At 44.6% G+C, this 22754-nt stretch overlaps 1 protein-coding gene across 1 annotated transcript in view; it reads left to right on the forward strand.

The window, feature by feature from the left end:
- BLOC1S5 (biogenesis of lysosomal organelles complex 1 subunit 5) overlaps positions 1-22754 on the forward strand; it is a 36307-nt gene that overhangs the window by 4168 nt on the left and 9385 nt on the right. Inside the window, exons 3-4 of the mRNA XM_080925104.1 lie at positions 13239-13368; positions 21955-22013. Of these exons, the coding sequence (XP_080781230.1) occupies positions 13239-13368; positions 21955-22013 (189 nt within the window). The remainder of the gene's footprint in view (positions 1-13238; positions 13369-21954; positions 22014-22754) is intronic.

The raw sequence follows: 22754 nt of genomic DNA on the forward strand, positions 1-22754 counted from the left end.
TCCTTCTGATTGCTGTACCTGTTCAGATTCGGTTTTCACTTTGCCTGCCAGAGTGATCCAACATTATTTCGCTTTTTAAGACCCTTTGCAAGCTCTAGCATGTGGTTTAAGCATTCTTCTGTAGTCCAGAGCTACTCTAGCCTCACCACCTGCCACTCCTCACTTTGCACGGGGGGGGGGGGGGGGTGTAGTTCTGTTTCGTGTTCTAGGTCTTCCCAGGCATTACGGATCCATTGTGCATTATGTAGTCATTTCCCAAGCTACTGCTAGATGGTGATTCTGTGTTTGGGGGTTCTGTCTTCAGATGAGACTTTGATCAAGGATGTCTAAACCTGACCAAAGAAAGGTTCTCCTACTAAGCTCTTAAAACCACAGCAAGTCTACGTGACACAGCCCTTGAGACAGAGCTGTAGCACCCAACAGACATTTTTGTATTCAGTAGGGGCCCTATAATCCAAAACTGCCCAGGACCCCACAAGACTTTGAAGTTTAAAGATGTGTGTAGAGGTATGTATCTCTTAGGATGTTGTATGTTACTTAGTGTATTACTTTTCTCATTACTTTAACCAGATAGCAGAAGCAACTTAAGAGAAAAACCTTGTATTTGGGTCATAGGAGATGTATTTCAGCCTGGAAAGGAAGGCAGAGAGCAGGTTGAGCAGGTGGGACTCTTCACATCTGGGGGAACAACAAGTACAGACAGGACAGGAAGCAGGGCCCAGCTGTAAACTTCCAGGTTTAGCCTCTGTGAAGAACATCCCCCACTGATAGTCTGCCTCCTATAGGTTTAAAACCTAAAACAGCACCACCAGCCCAGTACTAAGCATTCAGACATATTGAGCCAGTGTTACATAGTTAAGCCATAAGGCCAGGAATAGCTGTTAATGGTTTCTATCGTCCTTGTTTTATGGAGGATAAGAATAATGGAGGACACAGAAAACTACCTAAAGAATGTTCCTTACATGTGATATAAAAATCATTACCAATCCATATAAACTTGCTATGAATCCTTGGCATGCATGAACATGTTTAAAATATTAAATGTTCCATATGGGATGAGGCTGTAGTTATCCTTAAGTTCTGGTTGAACTCATGTAGAAACTGTCACTCAGCCTTGAACTCCCAGAAATCTGCCCACCTCTGCTTCCTGAGTGCTAGAATTAAAGGTATGGGCCACCATGCCTGGCCTTAGATACCATTTTTTTTCAATGTGATACATTTGTTTAACTTTAAGACTTTTTCACATTCTAAATATACAAAAAATACCAGTGTTGTAAGTCATCTTTGGGAACAGAATGTGCTTGAGTATTTATTCATACAGCAGTTCTAAACTTTGCTGACCATGGCAAATTTTACAGTTTAAAAAGTTTAGAATCTACTGCACTTAACTGAGAGAAAAAAATCCAAGCACTTCATATGCCAGCTCCCAACTCCTTCTCCTCCTCCCACATTCTCCCCTCCCACAATTAATAACGTCAGTAGAATGCTGTGTCACTGTATATAAAAACAAGACATCCTGAAGCCAAAAGGATGTCCACAGCAGTGCCAACACATCCAGCTTCACAGTACACTCCATGGGTGATGGCTCCTCCATAGGGCTTCTTCCCCCAGCCTCCACCAAACAAGAAGCATCAGGCATTTGTCTCCGTTGTTTCGTTCCCTTTACAAACTATACATGTGTACAGCTCAGGATGTCTATCTGTAACCACATAGTCAGTACCATCTTTCAGAAATACCAGAAGTGGCTTCAAATGCTTGGCAACAGTGACGTGCACAGATGGAGGGATACAGGGCAGTGCCTTCCAACTTGAAGGGTATTTGGAGGGGCTGGAGAGATGGCTCAGCAGTTAAGAGCACTTGCTGTTCTTGAAGAAGACATGACTTCAGTTCCTAGCACCCATGTCAGGCAGCTCATGGTCACCTGTAACTCTAGCTCCAGGGCTCCAACATCCTCTTCTGCCGTCCTCAGGTGCTGAATCTATACTGTATTTATACTGTGTGTGTGTGTCTATAAACATACATGATTAAGACAGAAAAGAAAAGAAAAAGTATTTGGCTCTATGTAAAAGTTTGCTAGTTTTAGGGTGCTCTGGACACTCACATAATCCACTAACACTTTAAGAAGCTACAGTGTGACCATGATCAATTTTGTAGTTAAACCTAATGATGATAATAGACACATCTCAAATAAGAGATGTTTCTCTAAGGGATACATCAGGAGACAAAGAAATGGTTGTTGGTGGTGTTGGTAGTGGTGAGCATGTGTGTATGTATGTCCGTGTCTGTGTGTGTGCATGCATCCTTTTTCTGGGCAACTACAGCAGGACCCTTGGCTGCTGTCACACTTTTCTTTGACTTAGAGTTAGCAGCATTCTTCTCATCTGTGTTCAGCTTTGTGGCTTTGGTGGCTGTGCCTGCTCATCACTGTGTCTTATTATTCCACAGCCCACTCACGTTTTCTCCATGTGTTCAGTGGAGATGCTAGGGTTTGTGGATGTCACCTCGGAATGGAATTCTGAGCAGAATAAGAAAACTGTAGACCATGGTGTAGGTCATTAGTGTCCCTTTCTTCTCTCCTCCCTTAGCTGCCCTGCAGTCCTTCGGTCCTAGTCATAGTGGACTTGACCTACGTTTGCCATTTATAATGTGTGTCCTCTTTGCTGGTTCACAGCTTACAGCACTATTTGACCTCTCGGTTTTTCTTTTTCTGTTCTTCTCTTTTTGTCTCCCCAAAAAGGTTTAAGCTGACATTTTACCTGTCAGCTTGATACTGCCAAAGGTCACCTGAGATGAGAGTTTCAACTGAAGGCTTGTTCAGAGCAGATTGCCCTCTGGGCATGCTTATGGGGGATTGTATTAATTACTTATTAATAATCTTGTTAACTTTGGGAAATAGCCTCCCCTGAGCAGGTGGTTCTGGGCTGCACAGAAAGCTAAGTCATCATGAGGCTGCAAGTGAGCAAGTAGCACTCTTCTACGGTTTCCACTGCAGCTCCCTGCCCTGTTGTTCCTCAGTGATGCACTGTGACCTGGAAGTGTAAGCCAAACAAAAGCTTTTCTTCCCGTAAGCTGTCTTTGATGGCGTGCTTTCTCACAGCCACAGAATAACCTGAGCAGCAGACATGTTGCACTCAGTTTCTTGGGACCACCATTAGCCATCTTGATGATTTAGTTTTTCATAAATGTGGAATTGCACAGTTTTTTTCTTCTTTCCAGCAACTATGCGGTCATCAAGTTTACCTCCTAAACCACTTCTTAAATCTTGTTCTGAGCAGCCCTGCCCCTTTCCAGCCCTCTGTCAGCCCTCTCTGCACACCTGTAGCCAGTAGACTACCCAGTCACCCTGTGCTTAGCAGACAGTTTTTACAAACTGGCTAGCTCATACAGCCCTGGATCCTCACCCATACAGCTCCTCTACCCTCCTACATAAATCCATCTCTTTGGCCATACTTGAGAACCCCTGGGTGCCACACCGCACCACACAGCTCTGGACCATCCTGCATCCACACTTCCTTTTTCTTGAACACATCTCAGGTATCCTCACATCTGTAATTCTGTCTTTCTAAAACATCTTTCTATTTTTTGAATGCTTCATTCCTCTGTTTCGATCACAGGTTGAATTTTCACCACTGACCTTAACTGCAAAGCAGTCTCCAAAGTATTCTGTCGTGTTGCTCTCTGTGGTACTCTGTGCAACCTCACTTCTTTCCTAATGCCATGTAACAGATGACCACACCTTCAGTAACATACAGCAAGACGCATTTATTCAAGGTGTATGTCAGAGGTTTGCCCATGGAGTGGCCAAGACTTTAGCTCAGCATCTCAGGAAGCCGGAGTCAGGGTCCATTCTGAACTCCGCATGCTGCATTCTGCCCTGTGGCTCAGGACCCTCTTCCGAACCCACATGACTATAGTACCATTCTGCTCCTCTCTGGAGGCCAGTTCAGTTTCCAGAAGAGAGCTGCAGTCCTTGTCGCACAGCTTCTTCTGTCTTCAGAGCTAGAGTAGGAAGGAGAGTCTCCCTCACCTGGAATCCCTCTTGTGCTCTCAGTCTGTGCCCAGGACTCATCTTACAGGCCTGGCCTCAATAGACATAGACATAGACATAGCTCCCTACGGCTGCCTGGTTTGAGACCTTAACGCGTCCATAGCACTTAGGCCCAGAGCCTGCCTTCTCCATGGTAGACAATAAGGTTGATTAACGGGTGGGCCTGTGTGCCCCAGGGGTACAGACCTAGGCAGCCATTTAGGTTTCTGCTGGCCAACTTGGTTGTGTTCTTGTCATTCACCTTGATGGCCTTGTCACTAGAATGTCGACTTCATTCTCCTTTGTATCTGAAACATCTGCAACAGTGTCTGGCGGAGGTAACAATCTTAAAACCTGGGTTTTTATGACAGTCAGTACATGACCTGTCTCAGAAGTCATCCTTTGTGTTAGTTTTGTTATTAAGACAAATACTTATAAATCTACGTCAAAGGACATACTTTATTGAAGTAACTGTAGAATTTTGAAATTAAGATGGCTTCTGTAATGCAAGTTCCTACTTTATGAAGATTGAGCTGGGGCATGAAATCAGTGAACTAGTTCACTAGCAGCTGAGTCATCCCTAAAATTCAGTGCCCCTGGCACACTTATGCTGGTATCCTTGAAATAATGGATATGTTTTCTGTAAATGCATTATACAAATGAAACTGAGTCCTGAGAGACATTTTATGTCTGTTTTTTATGTCTGTGTTCAGTTGAAGTCAGCACGTCTTTTGACTGGAATGGAAGGTGGTTGTCAAAGGACAGTGGACGTAAGTTGGGAGAGAACATTTAATCCCTCCAAGATCTTGTCAAGAAGGCAAGAAGGATAGGAAGAACATAGCGCTCTCCACCGTGCATGCCTGGGTTCAAGCCCCGCCCCCTCTTACTAGCTCTGACTGCATGCTTCTCGAGGCTCAGTTTCCTCAGCACTAAATGACAACAGTAATAAAGACTGCAGAATGTGGGCTTTATGAAGGTTAAATGAGACTTCATTTTAAAATCATTTTTCTGTGGGTGTTGATAAAAATGTTTATGTTGTTGAAAGATGATAGCAAATATAACAAATACAATTACTAATTTTGTAACTCATTTTTTTATACAATAATTTAAGTGAGTTTGGATTCAGTTTCCCCCCCACCCCCCTGCAGCCTGGTCTGAACAACTCAGAAGGCTTCACAGATTTGTGGATCATCCCTACACAGGCGCTGTGCTGGTCTTCTGTGTCATTCTGACTGTATGCACTGCTGCCAATGTGAGCACTGGGCTTAGTCTCTTTATCTTAGATGTATTTATCTTTATGTGGATGAGGATTTGCCTTGGTGTATACATAGGGCCTGCATGCATGCCTGGTGCTGCAGAAGTCAGAAGAGGGTGCCAGATCCTTAGAACTGGAGTCAGGAATGCTTGTGAACAACAGCATAGGTGCTGAGAACAGAACCTGGGATTTTACAGTAGCTATGAGTGTTCCTAACAGCTGAGCCATCACCCAGCCCCTGGGGTCACTTTTTAATAACTCCAGATAAAATAGGGATTGCCTAGACAAACGTTATAAGCACATTCTCCACCTTCTCTCTCTTCCCTTCTTCTCTTCCCTTCTCCTCCCCTCTTGGTTTTTTGAGGACTCTCTGTTTACCCTACTCTGTAGGTCAAGCTGGACTGGAACTCACAGAGACTCCTTGCCTCTGCCTCATGTAGCTTTTAATGCTGAGATTAAAAGCATGTGCCACCATGACCAGGTTGTATAAGCATTCTCTTAGAAAAATGTTGACCAAGGGCCTGCTAAGATGGGTCTGCAGGTAAAGACCTGCTGCTAAGCCTAGCAACTTGAGTTTGATACCTAGACCTCATAAAGGTGTAAGAGAACCGCTTCTTATAAGTTGTTCTCTAGCTTCTATATGTATGTGTGCACATGCATACACACACACACACACACACACACACACACACGAGTTCGCGTGTGCAAAGATTAAGTGTAAAATACTTTGAAAAGGAAAAATTCTACTAAAAATAAGTTTTCCCTATTGGTCATGACAGATGTAACCATATGTAGAGAGTTAAACAAAATATGTTGAGAATTTGTGTATGTCACATGGTCATATGTTAGGAAATAAATTACATGGTAAATAAAACAGATAGAGACATATGGCGACCTATCCCCTAGGAAATAAGTCATATCTTGAGGAACTTCTCACTTAAGAATGTCTCTAAGGACCCAGAAACTGAATCTTGGCCGTGCTGGATTTGCTCTTTTTGACAAGTGCTCAGTCAGGTCTTTTCACACACTGACCTTCCGTGTGTCTGCTCCAAGGGCTTCCATAGTATAGCACAGAAGTTTTCCTGCGTGTCAGAATCTGCCCCATCCCTGCTTGCTATTTCACAAACTCAAGGAGAAGGCTTGGGGCTGGAGAGGTGAGCTAGCTGTTAAAAGGTCTAAACTGCACTTTTAGAGGACTCAAGTTCAGGTTCCAGCACCCACATGGTGACTCACAGCTGTCTAACTCCAGTTCCAGGGCCCCAATACTCTCTCCTGGTCTATGTGGCACACATACTAACAACATATAAGCAAACACTCATGCTTATGACTTAAAATAAATCTAAAAACAAACAGAAAGGAAAGAAAGATGGAATGCAGTCTGGAGACTTGGGAGCCCAGTACAGTCTACAGTGCTTGTACACAGACAGAGCCGCGTGCCCAGCAGGGTTCTTCCCCCAGGGGGCCATCTCACTGCACCTCTCTGCCCCTCAGGTAGACTTCGCCTTAGGAAGGCTGACCAGAAGAAGCTCCAGCTCATCTTTTGGTAAAATTTTCTCTACAAAAGAGGGAACAAATGCCACACGGTGGCAGCATTTCTCAGAATTCCTCAAGCATGGGTAGACGGTGACAGGCTCTGTCTTCTCTGGTGTTTAAGAATAGTCAACAGCCTTTCTTCTTCCTTTCAGAGTTTCTCCCTGATTCCACTGCACGTGATAGGCAAAGGTTGGGGTGTTGTGCAGCCTGTTTAGGTATGTTTCCACCCCAGCACCTGGGCGAGACAGTGTGACAGTTTCCTGGGTAGAGGCATTGCCCTTTACGTCATTGTGGTACATGAGACACGGTGGTCTCTCTGCTAGCGAGGAGAGGATAATCCTGCGGTATCGTAGTAGAGTATGCTTGGCATACCCCTGCAGTGCTTTACTGAATACTTGCCAAACACCCCGGCATCTCGGTGGGAATGTGTTTTTACTAGTAATAGATACGTGGAAAACAGGCCTCTAAAAGGACTTACATTTTTTGTGTAGTCCTGGGACAGATCTGGAAAGTCCAGGGCTGGCACGGTATCTCTATGATGTCAGCTGCTTCCAGCCTGTCTCCCTGGCACATAGCCCTTACACTTAAAAGTGGCTGTAGAGCTTCCGTCTGTCCATCATTATGTCTCCACGTTGTGTGGTAAAAGAGACAGCAAGCAGGAAGCAGCAGCCAGCCTCTGTTAGAGGTATATAACTGCCCCAGGCACAGGTCAAGTGTTGGTAATGGAATAAAAATGATGCAGACATGTCTGTCTGTCTCTCAGTCTTTCATACCACATAGTGACAGATAACCCTCACAGCCAGAAAGCTTCAGTTGCAAATGCAGAATGTGTACAAGAAGAAATACATTCAGATTAAGAGCTGCCCTGCTACAGAGCAGAGTCCCTTAGAGAGGACAGTACTCCAGAAACAGTTCCCTGTGGGGTTCCACAGGAGACTGCCACAGAAAGATGACATTTGAGCAGAGAGAAAAAAAAGGTACTAGGGGCAGATAGAGAACTGGAAAATGAAGAGGCCTCCAAGTGTGGCAGAAATGCTGTAACACAGGAATCTGAAGACATTGCCTTAATGGGTATGGCGTGGGCTAGTGGAGGTACACTCTGTAATCCCAGAACTTGGGAGGAAGGCCTGAGTGCCCATACAGACTCCAGGCCCCTCAAAATGCCCATCAGGCTATTTGTAAATCCCAACAGGCCATTTGGAGAACAGCAGAGCCCAGCAGATGGCATCATAGGCTCCACCTCCACAGAGTGAACAGCACAGAGGCCAAGGCCACACTAGAGAAGCTGAAGAGCTGAAGACAGGAAAGTTCGTTCCAGGAAAGGTGTCAGTCAGACTTGGGAAAACTGTCCAAATGATTGGATAAAATGAAATAGTCAAGAAGTGAACTGAAAGAATTTGGGAAAATGAAAGTTTGTTTTTGTTTGTTTTATATTTTTTTCAAGATTTTGTAACCCCAGCTGTGCTAGAACTCACTCTGTAGACCAGGTTGGCCTCAAACTCAGAGATCACCTGCCTTTGCCTCCTGAGTGCTGGGATTAAAGACATACACCACCATGCAGTCTATGGAAAATAAAAATGTTAAAATGATTTTTGAGGTGAGAATTAAAGAGCCCAGAAATAAATAGATGAAATATATAGTTCTAAAATGAGACTGGGAAGATTTAACATTGACAAGAGAGGGACTAGAGAGGAAGGAATGCATGCTAACGAAGAGTCCAGATGACACAAGCCTGGGACAGCAAACCTGAGAAAAAGGTCAAGGCACCAAGAAGAACAAAAGAGAATTCAGGAAGACTTTCCTGAAATTGCTGTTGGACTCATAATGAAGTATGTGCTACATTCTAGGAAGATTAACCTCGAGTACCTGATGCTTGAGACTCTTTGTGAAAGAAAAAAAACTACCTTAGACTTTATAGGGAAAAAAATCCTCTGGGCACCCAGGCTAAATGAATAGACCCTTTGTAAAGGAAAGAAAATCCAACTGTTGGCAGATTTGTCTGTGTTATGCCAGTGGCTTCTGTATCTAGTCCATCTGCACCTAGTCATAGAGATGACAGACACATGGTTAGGGTTCTGCAGGGCTGTAAGAATGGTATTCAGATGAGCATCTCCTCAGGACCATTGTACATCAGAACACATGTCAGACAGTTAGATGCTTTTCTGTAAGCATTATCATATGCTTGTTGGGGCCAGAGATGTAGTAATGGGTAAAGGTGCTTGTTGTCAAGTCTGAGGACCAGAGTTACACACACACCCCTCTACCTTGGCACACACACGTGTGTGTGTGTGTGTGTGTGTGTGTGTGTGTGTGTGTGTTTGTGTATGTGTGTGTGTTTGTTTTTTGAGAGAGGGTTTCTCTGTGTACTCTTGGCTGTCCTGGAACTCTATAGACCAGGCTGGCCTTGAACTTAGAAATATGTCTGCCAAGTGCTAGGATTAAAAACATGTGCCACCACACCTGACTGGTGGTAGTCGTCGTCGTCGTAGTTTGTTTCTAAAGACAACTCTGCGTTGCCCTGTGTGAGTGTTCATAATATTTTTTACCTGTTTAGTCATAGAATTAGTACTAAGCAATATAGCCGGATGTGGTAGTGCAGGCCTCTGATCTCAACAAAAGAGGCAGAAGCTGGACCCGTGTTTAAGGCCAGCTTCAGCTACACAGGGGTTTGAAGCCAGAGCTACAGAAGACCTTATCTCAAACAAACAAACAGCAAAGAGATTGAAGTGGAGAGCAGCAGGGATAGTGCCAGTGGGTCAGAGATGAGTGATAGGATTTGAAGAGAGATAGAATTCCACGGGGAGGCCTGTGGAAAGGAGGCTTTCCTCCCTCCATGATTGTCTTGTGAGCAGTGCTTGAAATGAGAGGATACACTTCAAAGTTCCATCCTGAGGGAAAAGAACAGACTACAGCAAAAAAACAAAATTATCACCTAACACTGAGATCCTGTGTATTAGGATAAAAAAAAACACTGACCCTTTTTCTTCACAGGGGTGTTGTGCAAAGTACTAGCATTCATTACCAGCCATGAGAAACAGACTGTTTCCTGGGCTGGAGAGATGGCTCAGTGATTGAGAACATATACTGCTCTTCCACAGGACCTGAGTTCAATTCCCAGCACCCTCATCACGTGCCTCACAGCCATCCGTAACTCCAGCCCACGGGATCCAGTGTACTGTTCTGGCTCTAGAGCTAGCCACACATGTGTGTATACTTTTAAAAATATATAGTTTCCAACTTAGGGCTGTTTGCATTTGAAATTGTGTAAGAACAATACCCATTCAGTACTAAGCATTTGAATTGAATCCCATGTCAATCTAGTGATCTGAGGTCCAGTTCTCCTTGCTCCAGGTCAGCGGCAAGACTATTTCAAGAAACAAACTGCAGTGCATTGTATTGATAAAATACAATGTTTTATGGGTTAGGGATTAAATACGGCTTCACCTAATTCTTTTGTGGGTTATCAGGAGTTAACCCCTTCATAATCTGAAAGCATCTGAATCATTCAGAAAGTACCAGAAAAGGGGACAAGTAGACCACGCAGAGAGCTATATATATTACATTTGTGCTTTTGAATTTTGGTAAGGATTTTATTTTTAATTATGTGTAAGTATGTCTGGACAAACGAGTACAGTTCCTGCAGAGGCTAGAAGAGGGCATCCAGTGCCCAGAGGCTGTAACTACAATTGAGTGTGAGCCACTCAATGTGGGTGCTGGCAGCTGAACTTGTATCCTCTGGAAGAACAGCAAGCTCTCTTATCCACTGAGCCATCTCACCAGCCCTGTGCGTAAGACTCTTAACTCATGAATGATAAAAGAAACATCTCTGTATCCCATTCTGTTTAAAAACAAATTTTAAAACTATTTGTATATACTCAGCTCTGCGTGTCTATATGTGTATGTGTGTGTTAAACACATGTGCCTAGACACACCTGTATATCTAGGTATATGTATCTTTATACTTAAACCAATGGTTTACTACATTTAAAAACATAACATAATAGGAGAGGATAAACCAGGATAGGAAGGAAACCTAGACTTCTCTGGATACATGTTATTTTACAGATATAATTTTGAAGCCATGTAGGTATATTATATAATTTGAAACAATACTAAATTTCAAAGAGCAGTTCCTAAAATCAAGTCACAAATGAAGAAATTCATCTGTGCTTGTGAGTGGTGATAGTGTTTCTCAGACATTCTTACAAGTAGCACCAAGAAAATTACTTGTCTGGTGCAGAGGAACATGTCTACAGTTCCACCACTCAGGAAACAGAGGCAGGGGGAGTGCGAGGTTCAGGCCAGCCTGGGCCACATAGTAAGGCTTTGTCTTAGACAGACAGACAGTGGTTTGACACCTCAGAACAAAAAAAATCCTTTTAAAAACATTTTAATTTTTAGTATATGTGCTGCCAAAGTGAGCACAAGGTTTTAGGTTTTAGTAATCATTAATACTTTTATTTAAGTCAAAAGAGAACTAAGTAATTCAGGAACAAAAGGGAAACAATAGATAAAGGTGTTTGAATTTGGTCAATATGAACTCAAAATATTTTTTTTATAAAATATTTTGCTTTATATAAAAACTGAATAATTTCCTAAGTCATTATAGGCCATATCTGTAAACCCAGCACTTGGGAGGCAGAAACGAGATTCCAAAGTTCAAGTCTAACCTGTAATATGTACTGAGTTCTAAGCTAGTCTGGGTACCAGAGAAGAAAGAAGAATAGTGTTTCTAGACTTGTCCCCTAAGGGTTAAATGTGGTAGCACACCCTGTAGTATTGAGTAGCCTTCCTCTTGTAAATTTTGTCTCTTAATGCCAGTGGTCCTAGATAGCCAGTGTCAAGAGAGACATGCAGGTAGAATGTGTGCATACGATCAAACCAAACGGAAGAATATGGTCAAGGAAGCCAAAGCTCACTGAAGCTACCACAGCCAGGTGGGAAAGAACTAGGGAACTGCATAAGCTCAGTGTGGGGGACCTGAGTACCAGAGGGAGATACTGAGGGACTCTGGTGTGTCTAAACCTGTGGGTAGGTGCAGTTGCCTTCTATTGCTGTGGGTGCCAGGAAGCTGACTTACCACTGCTGCTACTCCCAACACCACCAAGGTAGTGTCTCACTTAGCCCAGGTTGGCCTAGAACTGCAACTGAGGATGCCTTTGAATCCTCTTGCCTCTACATCCCAAGTGCTACCATGACCAGTCCAACTCATTATCTTTTAAGTTGGCAAATAAGGGAAGGGAGTAGAGTGTTTTCTTTTGCTTTTCTTATATGAATGTTGCTCAGAGGAATCACTGATGGAAGGCAGTCTTCACTTTCAGAAGTATCCCTGTTAATACATGAAGATGAAATGCCACCCATCCTGTTGAGAGAGTGAACATCAGCCTCTGGAAACTTTATGCAAACAATCAGACAAACCTTGAACTGAGTGTACGGTTAGTTCTAACTGCTGACTTGCAGAAAGGGAAGAGACAACAGAGGATTCTGAATTACAGCACAGACAGACGTTCAGTAAAACAGACTGGAAACTGTGCCAAATAGATGACTAGCTGGTTCAGTGACTTGCCAAGGGAAATGGTGATAGAGGAGAAACCTATAGATTGAAAGCACATTCAGTGGTTAAACTTCCCTTTCCATGGGACAGTGATTGAGTGACACTCACAGGATTTGGCACAGGGCAGTGTGTGTGGCTGTGGTGTGACTGCAGAGAGTTCCGAGCACAGTAAGCAAGGGAGATGACAGGGAGGAGGGCTCCTGGGGAAAGTAGGAGCCCACAGCAACAGCTGACTGTGCTTGCAGACCATACACGACCCTGGCTCTTGAGTAGAGGAGCCCGGTGGCATCCCAGCTGGTGGCACACACACCTCTGCCTAGCATAGGCCATGATGGCACAGACACTGGCATTATCCACATTCTCAGTACAAATTCCTTGGGCTTAGTAGACTACATTTCCAACTCATGGGTAAATTCATAGCAGTTAGAAATCTGCTCTAGCTTTGCAGACCAACACAGGCCTTCCTGAGGATAGCAGCCTTCACTGCACATTTTTTCTGTATGGTAGGGCGTCTGTCTATCATTACTTGGACCATTACATTGACCAAATAACATTACTTGGAAGAGAAAAAAGGTAGACGTAAAATCTGTAGCACATAAGAGTGGAAGCATCAGGGCTTGTTCTGATGAGATACGTAACATATAAGTGCCTTTCCTTTCTCTGGTGTTTCTCCTGTCTGTTTCTGAACACACTATAAAGTATTGTTCTTATTGCAACGTTCACAGTGTTTTATAATAAAATGCCACTAGGTTTTGACCTTTTCAGCCAGAGACTTAAAAGGTGTATCTACTCCCAAGTTCCTGTTCTCTTGGAACTATAGACAGTACTTGCTAAGACTTGAGATACTAGTAATTTATTTTTCTTAATAGGAAAAACGTGGTCTTCGAGAATTGCGAGTTCTTGAGAACTTGAAGAATATGATCCAGGAAACAAATGAACGTATGCTTCCCAAATGCAGAGACACCATGCAGGACGGCCTGGGGGAGACCCTGCAGAGACGTAAGTCCGGCTGCTCTGCAGCCTTGACCTCATACCCCACACCCAGGGGTGTTCTCAGTGTTGCTGCAGGGGGAGGGGAGCTCCTGACGGGGGCTTACCAGGGAGGCCAGCTGCAGACTGTCCAGTGTGCTCACTCTGCTGGCATCAGGAAGCTGTGTACACAAGCGTTGCACAAGACAAGCTCTTTAGTATGGGAGAAAATTCTTGCTTTTCACCCTCAAATTTTTAAATTTTATCTATAAAATATTATGATGACCAGGAAATGAGTTTATTTTTCAAGTGGACTATGCCCTTTATAAATTTTTATATTTTATGCTTCCTCATTAAAGAGAATGTTTTAATGAGAAGAAGTAGCTGATGAAGGGATACTTGTTAGTGTTCTTTAATATTAGGCTCTAACATAAAGGAAAGTTGATGTTAGCGTGATGTTAAAATTAGGATGTCAGAACATCAAAGCTTCTCAGATGTGTACACTGAGAACATGCAGCTTGTCCACAGAGGGATAACGACGGACCACTGAAGCACTAGGTGCAGCCAGCCTGTGAGCGAGGGGGACAGGCCAGCCTTGAGGGAGGGGGACAGGCCAGCCTGTGAGGAAAGCAGGAAAAGAGCCCTCAGTTAGCAGTGGAGTCCCATAGGGTCATGTGTACTCTGACACCGGAAAGAGGTTGAAAAGGCTAACTCTCCCAAGATCACATTTGATAGAACAAGTGTGGAGTGGGTGGCCTAAAAAATAAAAATCGACATTAGGTTTTTGTATTGTGTCAACAGTGCTGCATTTCTAGCTGACAAGCATTCTAGGTAGTTTGTGTGTCTGTGTGGAGGGGGACACATGTATGTACGTGAAGGCCAGAGTGTCTCTCACTGGGGCCTGGGGCTCTGAGAATAAGCCAGGTTGGCTGGCCACCATTGGGCCCTAGGATCCAACAGTGTCTGCCTCCCCCGTGTGCTTAGCCTTTTTATGGGAGTGCTGAGGATCAAACCAAGTCCCTCATGCTTGTATAGAAGGTACATTACCAACTGAGCCCTGTCCACAACCCCCTGATTATTATCAGGTGATACAGGAATTAAGAAGAGCCCTTTGATACTGGCAGCATCCCTAAAGCAATTGGATAAGATGCAGTGAGAAACGACGGGCTGCTAGTTGGCTAATTCAGTCTGCAAAGATAATCTGCTATCAGGCCTTCCTAATGATGTTGGAAAAGTATTACCAGTAATTTAAAATATAAACTAAAAGCATACTTCTTTGAACGGAAGAATTACATTCTAGTAATGGGGATCTGGCCTCCGAAGTGTGCTGGGTCGTATCATTGACTTGAGAAACTTGGCAGGGGCCGTGAAAGCGATTCTCTGCTAGCAGCAGGAGAATGAGGGTTTCCTGTGCCTAGTGTGCTAAGGCCCGTGGCTCTAATAGAAATAATGATGTACCGGGAAATTGAAGTCTTTTTAAAAATTAACCCAGGTCCAGCTGTCATTCCAGCAGATTTCATTTTTTAAAAGATTGACATTTTGAACCTGTATTAGCTTGTTTTTGTTAATTTGTGTAAAGTCACATAACCAAGTTTCAACATGGATTTTATGATTAAGTAGACCGTGAAGAGGGATGAACTGTGGACTTCTGTGCCTGTCCATAGACCCAGTCTCCTTGACTGCATGTTTGAGACTGGGTGCAGTCAGACCGTACACGCCTGGGCAGTGTCCTAGGCTGGGTACACAGAAGCTTTGGAGCCAAACTCCTCCGCAGCTTATTAGAAACCCCAGAAAAGCACTAAGATTCTCTCAGCACAAGAAGGCATCCCCTGAGGAAAAAGTATCACTGATGTCTCATGCTGAGGACACAGGTAACTCTGTCTTGCTTATCAGTTACTTAATAGGCTCCTAAATTTCACCAGATTTGATCTAAAAGTCAGACCCTTTTTCAAGGAAAAAAAAAGAGAGACAGACAGACAGACAGACAGAGAGGGGAGAGGCAGAAAGTTGAACAATTTGTTTCTTTGGTGTTATAGCTTGAGCTCAGGGTCGCATTGTGCTATGAATGTTCTTACCTCTAGTACGTACCAGCTGAGGAAACCTACAAAGAAAAACCATGCACTGACTGACAGCTGGTTGGTAGAGAAGGAAGGAGGAGTTGGGGTACATATGTGGGAAACACTTGATAGGAATGGGATGTGTAAGTTTTAAATTTTCATTTACATTTTGACAGAACAAGAACATGAGGCAAACCCAGTGGCAGTAACTTAAGACAGGCCAGGCAGTAGTGACTGAAGCTTGTCCTCGGTGGATACTGAAAGGAAGCCTTTGGAAAGTGCAGGCACGCTCTTCTCTTCTCCGTTATTGTCTTGTCTCTGCTGTGGCACTGTGAATGCCTCCAGGAGAGATGTCTGGTTAGAACTGGCTGGGACAGGACCTTCGCCAGCACGACACTCTGTCTGCCCACCTTCACTGTGTCTGCATCTGTCCTTGTATGCACCGTGCCTGGATCCTGCTCTGTTTGCAGGTGTGATGCTACCACTGAGCTCATGGGTTTCGTCTTTGCATCTTATTTTCCATCCGTCTGTGTTTTATCGTCACATTTGGCGTCTTACTAAAGCGGGGAGCCCATGGAGCGCTCTTGCTTCTCTCTGTCTCTTTTTAAGACTAGATACTTCGGCTTGTTGTCTCATATTGTCTCATATTCTGTTCTTTTCTTACCTCTAGTTGCTGTTCTACAAATTAAGGCATCTTAATGTTCTAAGAGTTTTATCAACCTGGTTTTTCTAACTAAATCTTTTATGGGTGAGCAGGTTAGGGTGTAATCTGGGGTCTCAGTTATTAACTAGAACTTGCTCTGTAGCCCAGGCTGGCCTTGGATTCTTTATCTTCTTTCTCACCCTCCTGAGTGCTGGGATTACATATTTATTTCACCACACCCATCACTAAATACTAATTCTCATAAGCTTCACTTATTGGGATCTTCACCTGCCTTTTGTTTTGTTTGATTTGGTTTGGATTTTGGGATAGTATTTAGCCAGTATGTAGCCCAGGCTAGTTGGATCTCATGGTAAGCCTTCCTCCTCAGCCTCCTGACTTCTGGTATTACAAACTGTAATAACTATCCTAACAGAGCCAAAAAAAAATTCATTATCATCTTGACTTCATTGTTGAGAAATCTAAAATGTATACTGCTCTAATGTCCATAGTTCTCCCATGATTACAAGCTCCTCTGACTCCCAAACTCAAGCTTAACTTGAGGATGTCACTTTGTAAAACATATTTTTCAAGATTTCATATAGCCCACTGTGGACGTGAACTCACTGTGGTAGCTGAGGATGACCTTGAACTTCGGTTCCTCCTATTACCTGAGTGCCAGGACTCAAGGCATGTTCTAGCATCCTCAGTGTCGGGGATGGAACCAGGGCTTATTGTGCTAGACAAGTACTCTGTCAACCGAGTGGCAGCCCTGGCCCCTCAGGGCCTTTTCTTTTCTTCTGGTTCATCATCACTCTTGGGTTTCTTCCTCCTTAGTCTATTTCAGTAATTCCTATTTACAGCTGACTTACAGCTACCTTAATGTTTTTTAGTATTTATTTGTGTGTGCATGTATATGTACCACCAGCATGTATGTGCACCGTGTGTGTAGGAGCCTTCAGAGCTAGAAGAGGCTCTCAGAACTGGAGTTAAAGGAGACTGTGAGCCACTTTGTTGGTATTGGGAACTGAACCCAGGTCTCTATAAGAACACCAAGTGCACTTAACTGCTGAGCCATCTTTGGAGCTCTGTGACTGACTTATCACCAGGGTGCCCTGTACCTTCTTTGTGTCGATTGTTCATAATCAGTGTCAGGTGTCATCTGTTTTCCACTCTGTGACAACACACTCATCATGGACCACTCATGAGAATGACAGACTCTTCACTTGTCCTAGTCCACCCAGGTGTTGGACAGGTGCCTCTGCCTAACATGATGGAGCCAAACTCCAGTTCCCAAGTCCATTCTGCTCAGAGCTGACATCACTACTCACCTAGCTGGAAGCCTTGTCCCTTATCCCCTTCCTTCTTCCTCTCTGGCCTGTTTCCCTTTCCCTTCCCCTGCTTACCTGCCTTCACCCTTTACTGTGTCCTTCTTTCTCTCTCCCTCCTCCCTTCACTTCATGTTGATACTGTTGCTGACCTCAAGAATTGCAGCCTTAACTAGTCACTGTCATACATGTCTACAGCCTGGTCTACTACCCTTCTCCCACCCTTGACAACCCCAGGGTCTGTGTCCAGCTGCCCTGCTCTTAGATGTCTGCAAGCATCTCAGTGCAGCCTGTCCTCAGCCAACTGCACATTTGCCCGGCTTTGAGAGTGTAGCAGGAACACCTGCCACTTCACTCCGGCTGCTCCCACCCTGGTATAAGCCACTGCCATCCCTCTGCTGGGTTTCTTCTAGTAGCTGATCTTTGCTGCTTCTCTTTCCTCCATGTAGGCTAGTCTCCATGTAGGATGTGAGTCAGTTTATGTGATTGCTGTGTTTAGAATCTTCTCATCTTATGCTCCCCACTCTGGGTATCCTACCACCCTTTCCCTCGCACTGTCCTGGGCACACTGACCTCCTCACGCTTGCTCTGACGTGCCAAGCTCACTCTCACCACAGGGCCTTTGCACTTGGACTTGTTGCTCCTCTGAGAACACTCTTAAGTTTCCTGCAAGTCTTTGCTCAGGCGTCACCAGAAGCTTTCTTGGCCTCCACGGCATTCCCCATGCCTCTCCTTTCTGCATTCCTGTGCTCTCTACCTTGTGTTTTAGCCCATACATCTGTCAGCAGCTGACGTGCTAAGTACTTAACTGCATATTGCACATCCTTCCTACTAAAACAGGTCCACATGATCACTGCATATCACCCAATCAGTGCTTAGCACCCTCTTGATGCTCTCCAACTACCTGCTTAACCTCATGGCTAGAGCACAGCTAGCATCTGCTCTATTTCTAGTCTGAGATAGTGCTGCTGTGTGGTGTTGAAGCTCACACTAGACACAATGGATAGAATTCGTTTCTATCTTATGTGAAACAAATCAAGACATTGTTAGCTAAGCGCAACATAGTAGCTATGCATCTCCTAAAACCTTTTGGAAAAATTAAAAGAAAAACATTCACCCTATGTAGAAATGGACAGATCCTTTTGCACTGCACTCAGGAGGCGACTGAGACAAGAGCATCGGGCGTTTAAGGCCATCTCTGGCCACAGTGAATGTGAAGGCATCCTTGGCTCCTTGAGATCCTGTCTCAGGTGGAGCACTGGATAAGTTATGGTTGTTTTTCACAAGTCAAAACAGTTTCCTGACACAGGTAGGAAGACGGTGCTTCCTGTTGAAGGGCGTAGCCACAAGGTGTTGAGAAGTGAGAACCCTCTACAGCATGGCCTTCTCGTGGCCTCACCGACCACTAAGGAAGGGACTGTTAGAGAGTGATTGTTTATTTATGGATTTTAGAAAGGCTACTGTTGGTTCAGAAAGCTCAGTGGGGAAAGGCACTTGCTGCTAAGCCTGACAACCTTAGTTGGATGCCTAGAACCCACATAGTAAAATGAGAGAAGAAATAAAGTTGTCCTTTGACCCCTTAGAGTACAGGTACCTGCACACACATACAAAATTAAATTTAAAAAAAGAAAGGAAAAGAAAAGCTTTTTCTGTTTTGTGGCTACGTGGCTGAAATGTGGATAACTGCACAGGGAATCAAATTCTGGGGCTGGATATTCTTTCCAAACATGGAGACAGTTCAGTGGAGGAACAGAAGTGTTAGGCTTACCACCTCCTTCCAAAGGAACTTTTTAAAGGCTGTGACAATCCACAGACAAGTGTAGTATTCATGTCTTTTACAGTAGACAGAGACCACCACAGAAAACCACTACCTGTCAAAATGCAGATTTGTAGAGCCCAGTCCCAATGAATAAATCTACTTAACACTCCCAAACCTAAGGCCCAGTGGACATTGAAGAAGGGGCAGATAGATCTTAAGAGCCAGAGATTCAGGGAGTTTGCTGTGAGACAATGTCTCCTAGTAGTGTCAGAAGCTACACCCAGGAAGTCTCATCATCATGACAGCCTAAACATGAGCTGAACACAGATGACACCAGCAGACATACCAGTGGATGGGGAAAAGCCCGCAGAGCCTCCACCCTACACAAAGAACTACAGGCAGCTAAGGAATGCTGAGAGTAGGAGAAATAGTCTTCCCGGGGAAGAGCACTGCAGTTTGTCATTCAGAACCAAATGCTCAGCCCTGAAAACATACAAACAAGTCACGTTATACAGACTGCACAGGTTATATCTAGGAATATGCACACACACACACACACACACACACACACACACACACACACAAGCATACACATATATATGCTTATAGTAACAATGAACAAAGGCTATGGATTTAAAAGAGAGCAAGAGAGGTGGATGGGCAGGATTTGGAGGAGGAAAGGGGAGGGTGAATGATGTAGGTATAATCTCGGGTTAGGGGCACCGTGACAGGTGACAGCAGAAGTGACATGCTTCTTCAACTTTTCTTTCAAATTGCACTCAGGATGATCCAAAAATGAAAATGACTTGAGGACAGAAAAACAGATTTTAAGATCTGTTCACAGAACCAGGAAGGAAAGAAAGACAAGCAAGACAAGGTAGCACCATGTTTAGGAATGGTGATGTCGTACTCCCTGCTGCAGAAAGAAGGCAAATCTAGTCAACTCCTCTCTTGTTTTGTCTTCCTACTTTTGTTAAGAGAAAAAATGACTTGGGAACTCATCCTCCATCTTTAGATGTCATCTGTGATCTGGGAAAGTTTGTCAACAGTTGCTGACAGTAAAGCTTTTGAAAATGAGATCTGCTGGCCGCATCTGGGAGGTGGAGGCTTCCCAGTTTTCTGGAAGAGAAATCACGGACCCTGCCCTGATGTGGAGCTGGTTCGGTTAGCCCTAGGCAGGGGAAGGAAGGCACAGATGGCTCCAGCTTCAGCAGCTGTAACAGACTCTGTAGCAGTCTCCTCCTGCTGAGGGCATTTCACAGCTGAGCGGGGAGGACAGGGAGAGTGAGTGTGGGCTTTGTGTGAGTGCAGCACAGGGAACAGATCCTCGGTGCACCATGACATGACGCTGTGCGTGTGTGAAGAGCTACTGTTGAGACAGGGCCTTTCCTGTGAGTTCAGGAACACTCCGTACACCAGGCTGTGCTATGCGTTTCACATTGAACCTGGGCCTTGGAGTTTTAGCTAAACTATCTGTGCCCTCAGTGTGGGGCTTGTAGAGAAAGCAGCTAGAAATCCAAACTTAGGTCCTCACACTTGTGTAGCTGTCTCCCCGGTTACATGATTCCATTTTTTTAAGACTTTTTTATTTAATATATATAAGTACATTGCAGCTGTCTTCAGACACACCAGAAGAGGGCATCAAATCTCATCACAGATGTTTGTGAGCCATCATGTGGTTGCTGGGATTTGAACTCAGAACCTCAGGAAGAGCAGTCAGTGCTCTAACCATCGAGAAACCTCTCCCGTCCACATGATTCTTATTAATAATACTTAATCTCTTAATAGTTGTGTTTGCTATGCTTTCTTAGGAATCATCTTGCTGTCCTGAGGTTCTGTTGTTGGTTTCTCATTTGTAAACTAAGAAAGACACTACTCGCAGGAGAGTTGGGAGAAAAGTGTTCTAGGGGGGCAGGAAGTGCACAAGCCTTGTGGTGGGAGTGTGATCGGCACAGTGGAAGAGCGAGGAGGTTGGTGTGCCCAGAACAAGGGTTAAGATGTAAGTACTTAAGTGGCGAGGAGGGAAGAGCTCAGCAAGAGCAGGACTGGGCATGTAGCAGGGCTCTGCAAGCATATCAGGAAGCATTGGACCAGCAAGAAGGCAGGACAGTCACAGATGGCAAGGCCGGCTGGTAGCCTGCAGACCAGTTGCCTGTGTCAGAGCAGAAGTAAAGTTCAGCTGCTGATGGGAAGGTGTGAGGAACCTGAGACCCACCGCATGAGGTGTGATGTGGCAGCTTCCTCTCTTCCCATCCCACCAGCTCTCTGAAAGTCTTAGGTTTTAGAACATTTTGAATTTGGGGATGCTCACCCTACATTAGAATGTTGTTTCTTAAGAAATGGAAATGATTAGTGAATTTTCAGAGGTATCCAGAATGAACTAGTTAGACGCAGGAGCAGAGGCAAGAAGAGTGAGAGGAAAGCCACAGGACCGCCTAGCTGCCAGGCCTTGTCTCTGAGGGAACAGTGGAATGAGTGGAAATGGCCGACAGGCTCAGACTGTGGGCCTCATTGCTCTGAATACGGGGCTGTGAGTCATCTGGTGCTCTCCCTCTTCAGACTGAGGGAGATATTGACTGAGATGGTCGATGCCAACATATCAGTGGGCTTAGTATTTCTGTGCTCTTTGGATTACAGCTCAGAGCTCAAAATTGGTGGGTTTTCCAGCTATACCATCCTGAGCGTGTTGACAAATGTACTTTGCCTCTTAGCCACCCCTCCAGCGGGAGCCAATAACTATTTTTTAATACACTCTGTTGAGATTCGAAGAATCCATATAGGTATCTTCCTGACCAGAGCTTGCCATTGAAATCCCACTGTGTTTTATTTCAGTGCAAGCAGCTAATGACTCCATCTGCAGACTCCAGCAGAGAGAACAGGAACGGAAAAAGGTAAAAATGGGCGATGGGCCAAGGGGCGCAGACTTCTCGGACCTGTTATTACCCAGTGTCTAATGTCTCTGGATGCATTTCCTACGGTCCAGTGACTAAAAGGCTGACAGATGAGGCTGGAGAGGTGGCTCAGCAGTTAAGAGCACCGCTCTTCCAGCAGACTCAGGTTCAATTCCCAGCACCCACATGGTGGCTCCCAATATCAGTCACTCCAATCCCAGGGCATCAATGCCCTCTTCTAGCTTCCTCGGGCACTGCATGCACATGGTACACTAACATACATGCAAGCAAAACACTTAACACATTACAAATATACAGAACTTAAAAAAGATTTAAAGGTGGCTAACCCATTAACATTTGTTGAAAACATACTAGCACTGTCATCTTTTTAGATGGGTATGTGTGAGCGCGTGTGCATGTGTGTGCAGTGTACCTGACATATTTTTAGGTAGGTGTGTGTGTGGTAGGCTGTGCAGTGTGCCTGTGACTGTGTGTGCTTCTTGAGGCCAGAGCTGGACATGTGGTGTCCTCCTCAGTTCTGCCTACCTTGCTTTTGAAGACAGGGCCTCATTGATTTGGGTACATTGCTGACCAATGAGCGACCTGTCTCTAACCCTCACCCCCCACCCTCACCCCTGCGTCCCAGCATGTGGTTACAGCTGCCTGTGCACTCCCAGGATCTGATGTAAGTACTTCACTGACAGCCATTTTCAGTAATTCAGATATAGACTGCTTTTTCAA

The sequence above is a fragment of the Micromys minutus genome (genome assembly GCF_963924665.1).
Source record: "Micromys minutus genome assembly, chromosome: 1".
Classification (NCBI taxonomy): domain Eukaryota; kingdom Metazoa; phylum Chordata; class Mammalia; order Rodentia; family Muridae; genus Micromys; species Micromys minutus.